Source organism: Myotis myotis, unplaced genomic scaffold (genome assembly GCF_014108235.1).
Source record: "Myotis myotis isolate mMyoMyo1 unplaced genomic scaffold, mMyoMyo1.p scaffold_m19_p_27, whole genome shotgun sequence".
NCBI lineage: Eukaryota > Metazoa > Chordata > Mammalia > Chiroptera > Vespertilionidae > Myotis > Myotis myotis.
In genome coordinates this window covers 3079840-3096085 of record NW_023416332.1, presented here as the reverse complement: position 1 = coordinate 3096085, position 16246 = coordinate 3079840, and the positions used below count along the sequence as shown (strand labels likewise).

Here is a 16246-nt window from a genome sequence, read left to right as displayed (position 1 = left end):
GGAGGGAGCGGGCGGAGGAGGGAGGGGCGCGGAGGGAGGAGGGAGGGGCGGCCGCAAAACCCGGGCGGGATCGCCAGGAGCAGGAGCGCAGGGATCCCAGGCCCTGCCAGCTCTCAGCCTGCCCGCCCTCCCCTCTCCCAGGACCCCCTCCCCGCCCTCCCTCTCCCAGGACCCCCCTCCCCGCCCTCCCTCTCCCAGGACCCCCTCCCCGCCCTCCCTCTCCCAGGACCCGCCTCCCCGCCCTCCCTCTCCCAGGACCCCCCTCCCCGCCCTCCCTCTCCCAGGACCCCCCTCCCCGCCCTCCCTCTCCCAGGACCCCCCTCCCCGCCCTCCCTCTCCCAGGACCCCCCTCCCCGCCCTCCCTCTCCCAGGACCCCCCTCCCTGCCTCCCCTCTCCCGGCGCACTCTGGGCGCACACTGGCCTTTGCGAATGCGGAGGACTCCTCCTGAGCAGGCGAAGACCCTCCCCTGCGGCTGGGAGGAGGGGGGCCAGGTGGTGCCGGCCTCTCACGCCTGAACCTCCTCGGTCCTCTCCAGGCAGCAGTGACTCTCTCCCCACTTCCCGGGCGGGGAAACTGAGGCCCAGGTGGTAAGCGGCACAGCTGAACCCAGGCCGGGTCCCTGACTCCTAATTGGGCGCTGGGCTTCGTGCTCTGGGCAGCAGGGGTGACCTGGGGGTTTGGCCAGGGTCCCCGCCTGGTCCCCGCCGCCCTCCATGCCACCGGAGGGCAAACCCATCCCAGGGAGCGGCCTGGGGCTTCGCTGGACACCCAGGGGCAGCTCCGAGCCCTTCGCCCCCAGTCGCAGCCCTTTCCTGGCGGAGGCTGCGCTCAGCCCCAGGAGGCCCCGGAACGCAGGCCCTAACGATAGAAATGGTGTGATGGCCCTTGGCCGGTGGCTCAGTGGTTAGAACGTCGGCCCGCCCACCGAGGGGCCATACGTTTGATTCCCGGCCAAGGGCACGTACCTGGGTTACAGGTTCAAATCCCCGACCCCGGTCAGAGCGTGAGGTGAGCAGGAGGCAACCAATGGTGTCGACGTTTCTCTCTCCCCCGTCCTCCCTCCCTCCACCCTCTCTGAAAGCCCATGGAGGATTAAAACGCGGTGCATTTATCGCTAGACCAGCGCGTGCCTGGCCCCAGCGCCCCGCTTTCCAGGCCTGACTCCTCGCGTCCCCTCCCTGCCCAGAGGCGGTCCCCGTCTCCACAACTCCTCCAGGCTCAGGGCCCAGCTCCAGGCCAGGCAGCTGGAGCGGCCGAGGCAGGACCCCAGGCCAGGGTCTGCTCCAGGCAAGCTGGGGCTGTCCCCGGGTGCAGGGGGGCTGGGCGTGACCAGGAGGCCTGTCCTCCAGCCGGTCCGTGACCTCCGACCCCTGCCGTGGAGCAGGAGGGGGCGTGGGCCGAGCAGAGAGGCAGCAGCAGACCTGGGGTGCCTGTCCGCCCGCCCCCCCGCCCCCCCGCGGCCTGTGAGGTGATGTGTCCGGGGCTGAGTCACCCTCAGGTGTGGGCATGAGTAACAGCTGCTGCTGCTGTTTTCTCTTCTCCCGGGAAACCCGGCCTCCAGCTGCAATCCCCCGCGCGGCCTCTGGGTGGCGCTGGCACCGCCTGGGCTTCCTGACCAGCCTGCTGCCCGATGGCTCTGTCTCCTCTGTCCCTGTCCCTCTGTCCATCTCTCTGTCCCTGTCCCTCTGTCCATCTCTTTGTCCCTCTGTCCATCTCTGTCCCTCTCTCTGTCCCTCTGTGTCTCTGTCCACCTCTCTGTCCCTCTGTGTCTCTGTCCACCTCTCTGTCCCTCTGTGTCTCTGTCCACCTCTCTGTCCCTCTGTGGCTGTCTCTCTCACGCACACAGGTCCTTCAGATCCACACGTCTCAGCCCCTGACTCAGGCTCACGTCTGGTAGTAACAACAACAGTGTAATGTAGTAGAGTTTCCCACCTCCCTTTTTAAAAAATATATACTTTTATTGATGTCAGAGAGGAAGGGAGAGGGAGATAGAAACATCAATGATGAGAGAATCATTGATTGATCGATCAGCTGCCTCCAGCACGCCCCACACCGGGGATGGAGCCCGCAACCCGGGCCTGTGCCCTGACCAGGACTCAAACCCTGACCTCCTGGTTCCTAGGTCGACGCTCAATCCCTGAGCTACACCGGCCAGGCTCCCACCTCTCCGGGCAGCAGAGCTGGGGAACAGGCCGTGCACCTGCCTGGGCTGGAAGGCGCTCAGGCCGGGGGGCTGCGCCCTGGGCAGCAGAGCTGGGGGACAGGCCGTGCACCTGCCTGGGCTGGAAGGCGCTCAGGCCGGGAGGCTGCGTCCTGGGCAGCAGAGCTGGGGGACAGGGCGCACACCTGCCTGGGCTGGAAGGCGCTCAGGCCGGGGGGCTGCGTCCTGGGGCCGCTGGACCACGCGGTGCTGAGCCCAGAGCTGCTCGCGGGGACGGAGCCAGTCCTTGGAGGTGGCCCCGGGGCCGGCCGGCCGCAGCCTCCCTCTAGCCCTCCTGTGGGGGCCAGCGCCCACTTGGCATTGAGGAGGGTGCAGGGCCCAGGTGGGTGTTGCTGTGAGGTGGGGTGACAGGCCTGGGAAACCCCTCACGATAACAGAGAAACGCCCGGAGGAGCGGACAGGCCTCTCCGCTGAGGCTGCGGGTTCTCCCAGCCTCGGGCTCCTGCAGGGCCACCCGGAGCCCAGCGGGACCACCTGCCCCTGGGCCACCTGCCCCTGGACCACCTGCCCCTCGGCCACCTGCCCCTGGGTCACCTGCCCCTGGACCACCTGCCCCTGGACCACCTGGCCCTGGACCACCTGCCCCTGGACCACCTGCCCCTGGGTCACCTGCCCCTGGACCACCTGCCCCTGGGTCACCTGCCCCTGGGTCACCTGCCACCTCTTCTCCGAGTGGAGCAGCATCAGACTCAGGGGCTGGGACTCCGCCAGAGGGGCTGGCGGCCGGGCTCGTGGGCACAGCCCTCCAGTGGCTGCCTCGGTCGCCCGTGGGCAGTCCCCTGTGTGTCTCCAATCTCCCTCTCTTTTCGACCCTTTCATGTGGGTCGCCTGAGACCATCCTGCATATCAGATATTTACATGACGATTCATCACAGCAGCAACATGACAGTTGTGAAGTAGCAACGAAAATAATGTTATGGTTGGGGTCACAACATGAGGAGCCTTGTTAAAGGGTCGCGGAATGAGGAAGGTTGAGAACCGCTGCACTATAAGGTCACAGGGTCCACCGAGTGCCCTTCACTTCACCGTTTGCAGAGACCTACGTCCCAGCGATGCCACGCGGACAGGGCTGGGGGTTGGGGCCGGATGCAGGCCCGGGGGGGGGGGGGGGGGGTGCGTGTCTGAGAGGGCCCTGGTTTCTTGGCAGCACCTTCCCTGCCCCCTCGGCCTCCCCTTCCCTCTCCAGGCCCAGGGCCAGGCCCCTCCTGAGACAGGGGCGTGAGGGATGCTTAGGCCGGAACCAGGGGGGGCCCCTTTGGCAGGCCTGCCAGGCACTCCCAGGTCCCATGGTGAGCAGGGTTGAGAGTGGACCCTCTTTCTTCAGGGCCCCCTGGGCTTCTGCTGCTTGCTGGGGCTCTTGCAGAGTGCACCCCCTTTCTTAGAAAGCCCCCCTCAAATCCAGGATGAGGTTCTCTGTTTATGCTTAATGGCCTCTGGGCACCCACTGTTCTGCATCCTGTTCTGCTGTGAACCGGCCCGAACAGGCTCCACGCTCACTTACGCTAGGGTGTGAGTGGCTGCCGCTAGCTTATCTTGCATCATCCATTCGGAAGCTTTGCGCCCTCGCAGGAAATGACACCGTCCTCCCTCAGAGATAACTGTGGACGGGACGAGGGTGGAGGTCGGGATCCTCACCCAGGGAGCGAGGCTCCATTCGAGTAGCACCCCACAGGTGCACACCTCGCCCAGCCTCAGGTCCCTGCAGGACGCAGACGTTCATCACACCGTCTGCTCGGCCCAGGGTCTAGGGGACCGGACGACAGGGGCCTGTGAGGCGCAGGGCCCTGGGCCTGGTCAGGGTGCTGAGTCCCGGTGCCAGGGAGGGCCCGGTCCCTCACCACAATCCCTGCCAATCCCCTCCCTCGGGTTCGGCTCCGGGTCCATGGGTGGTCAAGGTCGCCTCGGCTCCGGCTGCCCAGCTGGGCACAGCTCTAGCCTCAGCTCTCCCGCCCCCGAGCCCCACCGCGGGCTCCTCCCACCCCACCTGTCCCCCGTCCCCACAGTGACCCCTGCTGGGCAGAGAGGAAGTTGCTGGGGGAGAAATGGGGAAGCAGGTAAATCCATCCCCCCCCCCCCCCCCCGGGCCAGAGCAGGGGGCTGGGGCTGCCCCGGGGGCCAGAGCCAAGGTGGGGCCTCCACAAGCCGCGGAGAAGAAAGACGGGGCCTGGACCACGTTCCCCCCACGGCCTCGGGGTAGCCCCCCTGCCCGCACCTCGGTCTCGGACGCCCGGCCTCCAGGCTGTCGGAGAATAAATGCCTGTCGTGTCAGTGCCCATCTGCGGCGCTTGTGTGGCAGCCCTGGGAAATCAGACACGCCCATTGCGCAGGTGGGAAGACTGAGGCCTCCCGGGGCTCTGGTGAGGGTCTCAGGTGCGCTCAGAGTGGAGGCAGGTGGAGAGCAGGTGTCGGCAGGGCACTGAGGTCGGGCAGGGATTGGCCAAACCAAAGGAGGCCCGTCTCCATCTTGGAGGAAGGGAGCGATGGCTCAGGTGTGGAGAGAAAGGGGGGGCTGGGGAGGGGCTCACCAGCTGGGGATCCGGCCAGGCCTGGGGGACCCAGGATCTCCCCACCTCCTCCGGGGAGGCCCCTGCAGCTTCCTGTCTGGCCCTGCCCCCCATCCATCCAGCTCTCCCTGCAGGAGCTCTGGCTTGACCGCGGAGGCTGGGTGGGCCGGGCTCTCCCCAGCCCTCCTTCCCGGGTTTGGTGACGGGTTTGGTGCGAAGTGGCTCGGCCCTGCACGCACAGCCGCCAGCTCGGGGCTGGCACCGAGGCCTCCGCTGAAGTTGGCACAGCCCTCGCCGACCCCGCGGGGCAGCTGTAATTTGAAGCGGCTGACGGGTGTCGGTGCCAGGAGCCTGCGCCACCTGGCTTTCTCCTTCACACCTGGCAAGGACGGCCAAGACCAGGCCCGTGGCAGCCGCGGCTGCAGGGTGCCCGCGACAGCGACGGGTGGCCCTGGGGCCTGGACAGCGGGCACCGCGTCTGTGGCCGTGGGCTCCGTGGGCTCCGTGGGCTCCGGCCCAGGACGGGCACATCGAAGGGCGAGGTGAGCAGCTGTGCCCTGAAGGCTCCGTGCGGCGCTGGGGGCGGGGCCTGGGCCGCCATACGTCAGTCTGGGACGGGCAGGAGGAGCAGGTCCCTCGCGGCCCCCGGCTCCCGGGTGGGCAGGGGTCGGGCTGACATGTGTGTGACAAGGACGAATGACGTGCCAGCCAAGGACGGCCGCCCGGAAGCTGCTCCTCACTCAGCTGAGGCGTGAGGCTCGCCAGCTGGGATCCAGGCTCCGAACAGCCTCAGGGCTTATCCGGGTCACCCTGGCGCTGGGCACCCTGGCGCTGGGCACCACGCAGGCTTCTGTGTCTGGCAGCATCAGGGGTGTCCACTGTGGGGCCATGCGCCCCGAGCCCAGCGACTTCTCTCTACCTCGCCCGTGGGCACCAAATCGTGTGCCAACCAGCCTTCCGGCGACGCCTGCTCACCCGAGACTCACATCTGTCGGCTCTCAAAGGACTCAGGGGCTGAGCATCAACCCATGCACCAGGAGGTCAGGGCACAGGCCTGGTTGTGGGCTCCATCCCCAGTGGGGGCCTGAAGGAGGCAGCCGATCAGTGATGTTTCTCTATTATCCATGTTGCTATCTCTCTCTCCCTCTCCCTTCCTCTCTCTCTAAAAATCAATAAAAGCATCTTTTTCAAAAAGGTGAGTAGACGAGGCCACATCAGAACTAAGGAATGTTCCATGAACCCCCTGGTGGCCACAGCCAGCGCTCACAGCATCGTGTCCTGCCAAGCCGGGCACCCCGCACTCGGAGCTCATTTAATTCTCACAGAAGCGACCAGCGGGCGTGATGATTAACATCACGCTCCCATTTCACAGACGGGGAAAGTGAGGCAGGGAAACAACACAGGCCCTTCCCAGGGAGGACGGGGATGTGAACGCAGGGGTGATATAATCTTCACCCCTGAGCAGGCCCTGGTCTGACCCGCAGGCCCATGGAGGGTCCTGGGCCAGCAGTGCGGCTCCAGCCAGCCTCCCTCTCCGTGGCCCCTGTGCCAGCCTCCCTCTCCGTGGCCCCTGTGCCAGCCTCCCTCTCCGTGGCCCCTGTGCCAGCCTCCCTCTTCTGTGGCCCACGCCAGCCTCCCTCTCCGTGGCCCGTGCCAGCTCGTTACATAAACACTAGAGAAGACAGTGCCTGCCCGTGGGGCCGGGTCCCTGGGGGGCAGAGAGGCAGAGCCCCCCCCCCCCGCACCTGCGTGGACCCACAGCTCCCCACTGACCTGAAGGCTGGGGGGGGGGGCAGCATGCTGCCCCTGCAGTGCCCTGTGGGAGCCCCCAGAGCCGGGGACCCCAGAGCCTCGGTCCTGGGGCTGGCACTGCTCCCTCGTGATGCCAGGCCCCGACCCCCAGGCCGAAGGTCAGCTCCCCTCCGGGCAGGCATCTAGGCTGGCACTGCCGGCCCTGGCACGGGGGTGCCCTCTGCACCCAGAGCACCTGATGCCTCTCGGCTTTGTCCCATGTGCCCCGCCGCCGGCCGGAGACTACAAATACCCCTTCCCCGTCTGTTTTCTGAAGAAAGCGTGTGGGCAAGGAAGGCAGACAGGGGCGCCGACCAGGGGAGACGGGCTTCAGACCCTGAAAGGGACAACGGCGCTTACGTCCCACCTACTGCCCACCTGCCCCCCCCATGGATCGCCCTCTCCACCAGGGGGCGCTGGGCTGCGGCCGGGAGGAGGGCTCGGAGCCGGGGTGCAATGCAGCAGGGCCTGGGCTCTGCGGGGCATCGCGGGGCCCAGGGTGACCGGCCTCTGCCCAGCGCCAGCCCCGGAACCTGAGGAAGTCGCGGCCCCTCCTCCAGCCCCAGCCCCCCCCCCCCCCAGGCGGCACTCACCGTGCAGCAGGGCATGAGGGCGGGCGGCTCCCCTCCAGGCTGTCCTCACCGCAGCGGAGTCTCCGCTCAGCCCCGCGGTGACCGGTGACCCAGCAGCTCCGGCCGAGCTGGGGGACGCGAGGGGAGGGGGGGGCACGGGCAGGAGCTGCCAGGGCTGTGGAGTGAGTGAGGGCGGGACCGGCTCCCGGGGGTGGAGGAGACACGTGCCCAGTGGGACGCACAACTGCCCCCCACGCCCCCCCCCCAGCCTGCAGTGTCCGCTCCAGCCGCTGCCAGCAGCACCGGCACCAGCAGCACCGGCACCAGCAGCACCGGCACCAGCAGCACCGGCGCGGGCGCCTCCTCTCCTCCCGCCTCCGCCTCCGGGCTGCGGGCTGCGGGCTGGGCGGGTGTGACCTGACTTCGGGAGGCGCCACCCCCCCCCCAGCTTGCTTCGGGGTCAGAGTAAGGAACACAGCCCAGGAAGACCTGCCGGGCACCCCGTGGCCTCTCCCTCCAGGGGGTGGGGCAGAGCCTGAGGCAGAGGGTGGGCGGGCCAGGCCGGGGCCCCAGCAAATCCTGGGGGCAGGGACTCAGCGGACTGCAGTGTCCCCCCAAATCCCCGGGGACCAGCCCCCTCCCAGCGCCAGCCCGCCCAGCCCAGCGCTGCTCACCCCTGCCCTGCCCACCTCCCTCCTGCTGCCCTGCGGGGCGGGGGTGGGGGTGGGGTGGGGGGGTCACCCAGGCGCTTGGGGGGCGGGGGACACACTCTCCTTGTCTGGAGTGCCAGCGGCCGCCCCTGGTCCTCGGTGGGTGTCTGCCTCCCAGGGCCCGCCTCTCCCTGACACACTCCGCTGCCCGCCCCCGGCTGCCGCACCCAGGGCGGGGTGCTCAGAGGAGGGCCTGGGTGCCCTGCGCCCTCTCACAGCAGGACCCTCGGACCCTCCCGCACCCCAATTCTCACATCGAGGTGGAGGCAGAAAGCCCAGAAGGTCCACGGCCTGGGCTTGTCAATATCTCCCAGAGCTGCTGGTGGGACCCCCACCCCCGCAGGTCCCTCACCTCTCTGTACCTCAGTTTGCCCAACCTCATGAAGATGGGCTCATACCCCGCCCCCAGCCTTACTGGGCCCCGGGCAGCCAATACAGCAGCGCGGGAGCCCCGCCCCCCTGAGTGACCTGCCAGGGCGGCTACGTGTGCGCACGGCCGGGGAGGAGCATGGAGGGCGGGCAGGGCCCCGAGATGTGCAGCGTGGACGAGGGTGGGCGGCTCTCTTCCTCCCTCCTTTTTCCATCTTTGGCAAGGAGTTGGGGTGCTGAGGAGGAGGAGGAGGATGAAGATGGTGATGGTGGTGATGGTGATGGTGGTGATGGTGGTGGTGGTGGTGGTGATGGTGGTGGTGGTGGTGGTGATGGTGATGGTGATGGTGGTGGTGGTGGTGGTGGTGGTGGTGATGGTGGTGGTGGTGATGGTGATGGTGGTGATGGTGATGGTGGTGGTGGTGATGGTAATGGTGGTGATGGTGATGGTGGTGGTGATGGTGATGGTGGTGGTGGTGATGGTGGTGGTGGTGATGGTGATGGTGGTGGTGATGGTGATGGTGGTGATGGTGGTGGTGGTGGTGGTGATGGTGGTGGTGATGGTGATGGTGGTGGTGGTGGTGGTGGTGATGGTGATGGTGGTGGTGATGGTGATGGTGGTGATGGTGGTGGTGGTGATGGTGGTGGTGGTGATGGTGATGGTGGTGATGGTGATGGTGGTGATGGTGATGGTGATGGTGATGATGGTGGTGGTGGTGGTGATGGTGATGGTGGTGATGGTGATGGTGGTGATGGTGATGGTGGTGGTGGTGGTGGTGATGGTGATGGTGGTGATGGTGATGGTGGTGATGGTGATGGTGGTGGTGGTGATGGTGATGGTGGTGATGGTGGTGGTGGTGGTGGTGGTGGTGATGGTGATGGTGGTGATGGTGGTGGTGGTGGTGGTGGTGGTGGTGGTGATGGTGGTGATGGTGATGGTGGTGATGGTGGTGGTGATGGTGGTGGTGGTGATGGTGGTGGTGGTGATGGTGGTGGTGGTGGTGATGGTGGTGGTGGTGATGGTGGTGGTGGTGGTGGTGGTGGTGGTGGTGGTGGTGGTGGTAATGGTGGTGGTGGTGGTGGTGATGGTGATGGTGGTGATGGTGGTGGTGGTGGTGGTGATGATGGTGGTGGTGGTGGTGGTGGTGGTGGTGATGATGGTGATGGTGATGGTGGTGATGATGGTGATGGTGATGATGGTGATGGTGATGGTGATGGCGGTGGTGGTGATGGTGGTGGTGGTGGTGATGGTGGTGATGGTGGTGATGGTGATGATGGTGATGATGGCGATGGCGGTGGCGGTGGTGATGGTTGTGGTGGTGGTGATGGTGGTGATGGTGGTGGTGGTGGTGATGGTGATGGTGGTGATGGTGGTGATGGTGGTGGTGGTGGTGGTGGTGGTGGTGGTGGTGATGGTGATGGTGGTGATGGTGGTGATGGTGATGATGGCGATGGCGGTGGCGGTGGTGATGGTTGTGGTGGTGGTGGTAATGGTGGTGGTGGTGGTGGTGGTGGTGACGGTGATGGCGGTGGTGGCGGCGATGGTGATGGCGGCGGTGGTGATGGTGGTGGTGGTGATGGTGGTGATGGTGGTGGTGGTGGTGGTGATGGCGGTGGTGGTGGTGATGGTGGTGGTGATGGTGGTGATGGTGGTGGTGGTGGTGGTGGTGGTGATGGTGGTGGTGATGGTGATGCTGGTGGTGGTGGTGATGGTGGTGGTGGTAATGGTGATGGTGATGGAGATGGTGATGATGATGGTGATGATGGTGTTAATGATGATATAGTGGTTCTCAACCTGTGGGTCGCGACCCCTTTGGGGGTTGAACGGCCCTTTCACAGGGGTCGCCTAAGACCATCGGAAAACACATATATAATTACATACTGTTTTGTGATTAATCACTATGCTTTAATGATGTTCAATTTGTAACAATGAAATTGGGGGTCACCACAACATGAGGAGCTGTATGAAAGGGTCGCAGCATTAGGAAGGTTGAGAAATGCTGATATAATAGATCAACATGGCGTGAGGCGGCATCACTGACCCGGGCTCTCCTAGAGGCTGAGTGGGTCCCCCACTCCCGCTCCGAGTGGCAGCCGGAGCCACACTCATCCTTGAAAAGCTGCTCCCCTCCTGGCTGCCGGCCAGGAGCCCACCTCCTCTGAACAGTTACCCTCGCCCCAGAGCGTGCGGGGGGGGGGGGGGGGTGCGGGGGGGTGGTCACACCGTGCGGGCAGGACTTTGGAGGGCAGCCACCCATCCAGCAAGTCTGTCATGAGGGGCTGGCCCTCCCTGGAGCAGATGCCCAGTGGCCTCCTAACGAGCCACTAATGAGGAGGTGGCCTTGCCAGGCGGCTTGCTGGCTGCCCGGCTCCGTCTGTCTGCCCCGGGCTCCCCACAGAAGCCGCCAAATGTCCTTAATCGGCTCCGCAGCCGCCCCCGCTCCTCCTGCGGGAAGCTCTGCCCGGCCATTAGCCCCGCGCCGGCCACCCTGGAGCTGCGGGCAGTGGGCTGAGACGGGCGGCTCACCGGAGCCCCCAGGCCGGTGCTCCCGGCAGAGGAGGCCTGGCTCCCGGGGAACCGAGGCAGCCCCGCCCTGCCGGGCCCCATCAGGCCGGGGAGGACTCACTCCCACCGGGGATTCAGAGCCGCATTGAACGTGCGGATCATTCCTCGCGTCCATCGGAAACTGAGCTCGCCCCCTTCTTCTCAAAACATGGGCTCCCTGGGCCTGTTTCCCTCCAACAATAAAATAAAAGCAGCAAAGGACCAGTTCATCTTGCTCTCCGTTCTGGAGAACGGCAGCGGTGTGGGGAGGAGCCGCCGGCTCAGGTGACAGGTGACAGCAGACAGCCTCCGCCCCTGTGGCCTGGCGACCTCGGGAGGCCCCGTCTGACATCCTGGTGGCCGGAGTCTGCATTTTAAAGTGCAATTTCCGCCCTAACCAGTCTGACTCAGTGGATGGAGCGTCGGCCTGCGGACTGAAGGGTCCCAGGTTCGGTTCCGGTCAAGGGCATGTACCTTGGTTGCGGGCACATCCCCAGTGGGGAGTGTGCAGGAGGCAGCTGATTGATGTTTCTCTCTCATCGATGTTTCTAACTCTCTGTCCCTCTTCCTTCCTCTCAGTAAAAAATCAATAAAATATATTTTTTTAAAAAAATAAAATAAAGTGCAATTCCCGATGACTAAGCGCTGGCGACCAGGGAAAAGGGCCCGTCCCAGTGGATGCCAGCCCGTGCCCATCTGCAGGCCTGCGGTGCCCGGGCTGGCCTCCAGCCCAGGGACTGACGAGGGCCTGCCCTGTGCGCCCGGGGGGCTCGGGGCTGAGCAGGGCCCGTCCCCCCTGGAGAGGCCGGGAGGTCTCAGGCCTGAGGGTGTTTAGAGGCGCTGGGCCTCTTCTCAAAGCCCCGCCCTGGCACCTGAGGGTGGTCACATGCAGGCACGGGGGGGGGGGGGGGGGAGGCGGGGGGCCCTCCGGCCACAGGGGGAGGCAAGGACACCAGGCCAGCGCCTCCCTGGGCACAGAGCAGTTTTCCTCCAGGCCCCACATCCGTTCACTCGAGCCTTCGGCTCCTGCCGGGGCTGCTGCACCCTGAGCAGCGCCCAGAGCTGGGCGCGGAGCCAGCCCCTAAGGGGCAGCCCGGGGCCCTCTCCTGGGGGGGGGGGTGCCACCCACGGCGCCCTGGACGGAGAAGCCAGCGCCACAGCCAGTGTGTCCACGGCTCTGTCCTGTGGACGCCCCACAAGCCACAGCCAGGTCCCCTCCACGGTGACGTCACTGACAGCCCGGACTGCACCCGAGGGTCCAAGCCCAGCCCCACGTGGTGGCCTGGGAGGCGGCACCTTCGGGTGCTTAGGTCTTGAGGTCCGATGCTGGGCTCCGTGGGGACAGGCCACACAGAGCGTCCACCTGGCGCTCTGCCCAGCACCCAGCACGGTGTTTGTTGGTGTGAGGGGTCGCGAGGGTCTGGGATGGCTGCCCTCTGCCCTCTGGGCTCCGCAGGGAGCCACCTAGGCCTCCCCACCCCACATACCCTCAGGCTCCAGGTCAGGGGTCAGGACTGGGCAGGCCAGGAAGGTTCCAGAACCGAAGACCCACTGATCAGACTCCACCCAATTTCAGCCGCACCATCGTACACGGAGGAGCGGAGAACATTTCCTCCCGCCAGGAAGCTCCCGGTGTCACAGGACAGACGGACACAAGGATCGACGCCCGTGGCTGGGCAGGAGGCCCGAGCGCCAGGCCGCAGCAGCAGCTGGGGGGTGCTGAGCCGGGCAGGCTGGGCACACGGAGCTCCGTCCCGGACGGGAGCGGCGTCCTGTCGCTGCCACCCTGCGGGTCAGGACTGGCCCTCAGGACCCGGGACCCGGAGGACCGGCCGCTCTGCCCATGCTGTGGGGCGGCCTGCTACGGGCGCCCAGCCGGAGCCGTGCCAGCAGGACGGAGCCCAGCCCGTGCCCGCCCGGCCAGGAACAGGACGCAGCTCGGTCAGCCGGGCTCAGGCTGGCGCCCCCACACCCCAGACTCCACATCTGTCTGGGCAGCTCTGCTGACCACATGCCCCAGACCCTGCCCGCCTGTCCCCACAGGTGCACACAAGGGGCCCTGCAGACATCTCCTGGGACTGGAGGATGGGCTGACCCTTGGCACCCCTCCTCTGAAACTGCCCGCACCCCGCACCCCAATCTGGCCTTCCAGGAAGGAGGCCACACCCTCCTTGGGGTCTGGCAGGAACCATTAGAGCAGCGGTTCTCAACCTGTGGGTCCCAACCCCTTTGGCAGTCGAACGACCCTTTCACAGGGGCCGCCTAAGACCACCCTGCATGTCAGATATTTACATGACGATTCATAACAGCAGCAACATTACAGTTACGCAGTAGCAACGAAAATAATGTTATGGTTGGGTCATAACAGGAACTGTATTTAAAGGGCCAGAAGGTGGAGAACCACTGCGTTAGGACAGAGGCTCCCACAGCCGAGACTCCCCGCTCACCACCCCCCTTGGCTGGAACCTCCAGGCTCAGGCGCCGTCTGGGAGACGAATGGGGGGGGGGGGGGGGCGGCTGGAACCACGCGGTCCGGGTCCCGGGGCGGAGACACCGCGAAGGTGGCGTCTGGGGTGAAGCGCTCCCCTCCCGTTCTCAGCGTCCCCCCTGCCCGGACAAGAACCAGCCTGGACTCCTGGTGAGAAGGCGGCCTTTAGGGGCAGCCCCGGCCGCCGGTGCTTGGGGGCCGCGTGGCGCACGGAGTCTTCATTTGGGTAAAAACGGGCATTTCCTCGGGTCTCGGTTAAAAGCAGACGCGGCTGGAAGGTCTGCGCCGAGGTCTCCCTGGGGGTCCGAGCGTGTGGGGTTCTCTCTTCAGTGTGTCCTGCGGGGCTGGGGCTGGGGGAGGGGTGAGCGGAGGACTCCGGGAGGGGGGTGCAGGTGGGGCTGGGGCTGGGCAGAGCGCCCTCCAGGCAGCAGGGTCACCAGAACACTTGGTTCCCGGCCGGGGGGGGCCAGGGGGGCGCCCCTTGCCCTTCTGCAGTGACCCCACTTTGGATGCAGTTGGTGGGGAAGCAGCTCCACCTGGTGGCCAATGAGGAGACTGCGGGTAGGCCCTGGAGGAAGCCACCTGGGTTCTGGGACCTGCTGAGGCAGGGCAGGGTCGAAGGACAGCCCCCCAAGAGGCTCCCTCATGCTCCCCTGATCTCTGCGGGGATCAGGAACCGGCTGTCACTCTGTCCACGGCCCTTGGGTCCCAGAGCGAGTGGAGTGGGGTGGGGTGGGATGGGGTCGGGTCCCACTGGGTCCTGGGAGGGCTGGGTGAGGGGTGCGGGGTGCGGGGTGAGGGCTGGGGGAGGGGGGAGAGGTGCGGGGGAGGGGTGAGGGCTGGGTGAGGGGTGCGGGATGCGATGAGGGGTGAGGGGTGCGGGGTGAGGGCTGGGGGAGGGGTGCAGGTGAGCGGGGAGGGGGAGGGGTGCGGGGTGTGGGGTCAGGGGGGAGGTGCGGGAACCCTACACGGTGCCCATGGGCAGGGCCAGCCCCCCGGGCCCCCGCGGGCCGCCGTCCCCCAGCGCCCTCTCCAGAACGGCCCGCAGAGGCTGGCGCTGCCCGGGCTGGCGGCCGGCCGTGAAGTAGAGGAGCGGCCGGGCGGTGGGGGGGACGCAGGCCAGGAGGCCGGCCAGCGGCAGGAAGGGGGGCAGCAGGCTGAGCAGGGACCGCAGGCTCCAGTAGAGGACGTAGGGCAGCCCGCAGAGCGCCAGCAGCAGCGCTGAGCCCAGCACCGGGCCGAAGAAGCGGGGCCGCGGGCGCGAGGAGCAGCAGGCCACCCAGACGAGGAGGACGAGGCCGGCGCCGCAGGCCGCGCAGACCAGCGCCAGCAGCCAGGCCACGCTGGCCGCGTGGAGCCCCACGCAGGCCCCCGGGCGCGCGCCCCGGCGCAGGAGGCCGCAGGCGTCGGCGGGCAGCAGCACGGCGGGCGGCGTCAGCGCCCAGAGCAGCCCGCACACCACGCCCGACGTGTGGCGCGGCCGGCAGCCCGCGTGGCAGGCGGGGAAGACCTCGGCCACGCACAGCTCCAGGCTGAAGGCCGCCAGCAGCCAGAGCCCCGTGGCGAAGGCCAGGAAGGTGACCGCGAAGTCCAGGGGGGCCCGCGCGCCCAGGGCGGCCCGCGCCACCGAGAAGGCCACCTGGCAGCCCAGGAACAGGACGTCGGCGGCCGCCAGGTGCAGCGCGTAGACGGCGAAGGGGCCCTTCCGGATGCGGAAGCCCAGGTGCCAGAGGACCAGCCCGTTGCCCAGCAGCCCCCCGAGGCCCACGGCCAGGGTGAGGTAGAAGACCACGCTGGTGAAGGTGCGCCACAGCCCGAACATGGCGGCGGCGGCAGACACCTGGGAGGAAGCAGAGAGAGCTGCTGGCACCGGGCGTGCCCTGGGGGGAGGCGGGGCATGGCCCCCAGGTGCCGGGGCCGCCCTCCCGGTGAATTTTGAGCCCTCCGGCCTCACAGGCCTCTTTGCAAGAGGACGGGCGAGGCGGCCAGTGCCTCCGAGGCGGCCGGTGTGGCTCAGGGGTTGACCGTGGACCCATGAACCAGGAGGTCACGGTCCAAATCCCGGTCAGGGCACAGGCCTGGGTTGTGGGCTGGGTCCCCGGTGTGGGGCGTGCAGGAGGCAGCCGTCAATGACTTTCTCATCCTCGATGTTTCTCTCTCTCTCCCTCTCCCTTCCTCTCTGAAATCAGTAAGAAAATATGTTTTTAAAAACTGCCCGTCAGTCACTTCCCACCCTCCTGCCTCCCTCCCCGTCCTGCAATGTCCCTCCCCAGGGTCGCCGGACCGTCCTTGGGGACCGTCCTCAGGGTCTCAGAGCCCAGCGGGGCGAGCGGGCTGCTCCTCACCTGGGGGCAGGTGTGGTCGCAGGGGCTCGGAGCTTCTGCCCTGCTGCCTGGCGCCTCTCAGAGCAGCTGGGGCCGCTGCACTCACGGCTTTAATCCTCCCTCGCCCCCTGGGGCCCGCTGGCTGGGCCCTGTGCCCGGGGCCAGTTCCCTGGAAGTGGGCGGAGGAGCTCCCCGTCCACGGGTGAGCTCAGAGGAGCTGTCCGTGGGCCGTCCCTCCCTTCCTGCTCCGCCCGCTGGACCCGGCCTCAGCACACGAGTGCCCCTCCCCCGGCCACGGCTGGGACACACCTGCCGGGGGTCCCCCAGGGTGGCCCCTGCTCCGGCCCTCCGGCTGGGTGTGGAGGTGCAAGCCAGGGGCTGTGGGCAGGGCCTGACCCTTCCTGGCTGCGAGGTCCTGAGAGAACGCCCTGACTCCGGGACCTCAGTTTCCCCCCACGCCCCTGCCCTTAGCCTGACCCATCACGGACCTCGGGACCCCTGGCCGGGGACTGGATCCCGCGATGGGTCACTCGGTGCCGCTGTGAGCGGTCTGCAGGGGCTGCCACGCCCTCTCCGAGACCCCCCCCCCCTTTACCTTCCACCTGCCACCCCGCCTCACCCCCTGGGTCTGTACCCACAGGTCCTCTGGGGTTAAAACGCTTTTCCAAGTTCTGTCCGCAGAGCTCCACGCCCTGAAGGTCCCAATGTGGGGTCCCCATC

At 67.0% G+C, this 16246-nt stretch overlaps 2 protein-coding genes across 2 annotated transcripts; both read right to left on the bottom strand.

Moving 5' to 3' along the window:
* Nucleotides 1-8451: 8451 nt before the first annotated feature.
* LOC118649104 (basic proline-rich protein-like) lies at nucleotides 8452-9912 on the bottom strand (the record flags this gene model as incomplete). Its single annotated transcript, XM_036295914.1, has 1 exon — nucleotides 8452-9912. A coding segment is annotated over one exon (1461 nt), but the record flags the coding sequence as incomplete, so codon positions are not given.
* A 4221-nt stretch (nucleotides 9913-14133) lies between these two features.
* Nucleotides 14134-15622, bottom strand: MRGPRG (MAS related GPR family member G). The gene is made up of 2 exons (XM_036295915.1): nucleotides 15548-15622; nucleotides 14134-15042 (listed from the first exon to the last, which is right to left on the bottom strand). The coding sequence occupies exon 2, from the start codon at nucleotides 15022-15024 to the stop codon at nucleotides 14167-14169; it is 858 nt and encodes a 285-aa protein (XP_036151808.1). The 5' UTR covers nucleotides 15025-15042; nucleotides 15548-15622; the 3' UTR covers nucleotides 14134-14166.
* Nucleotides 15623-16246: the final 624 nt, after the last annotated feature.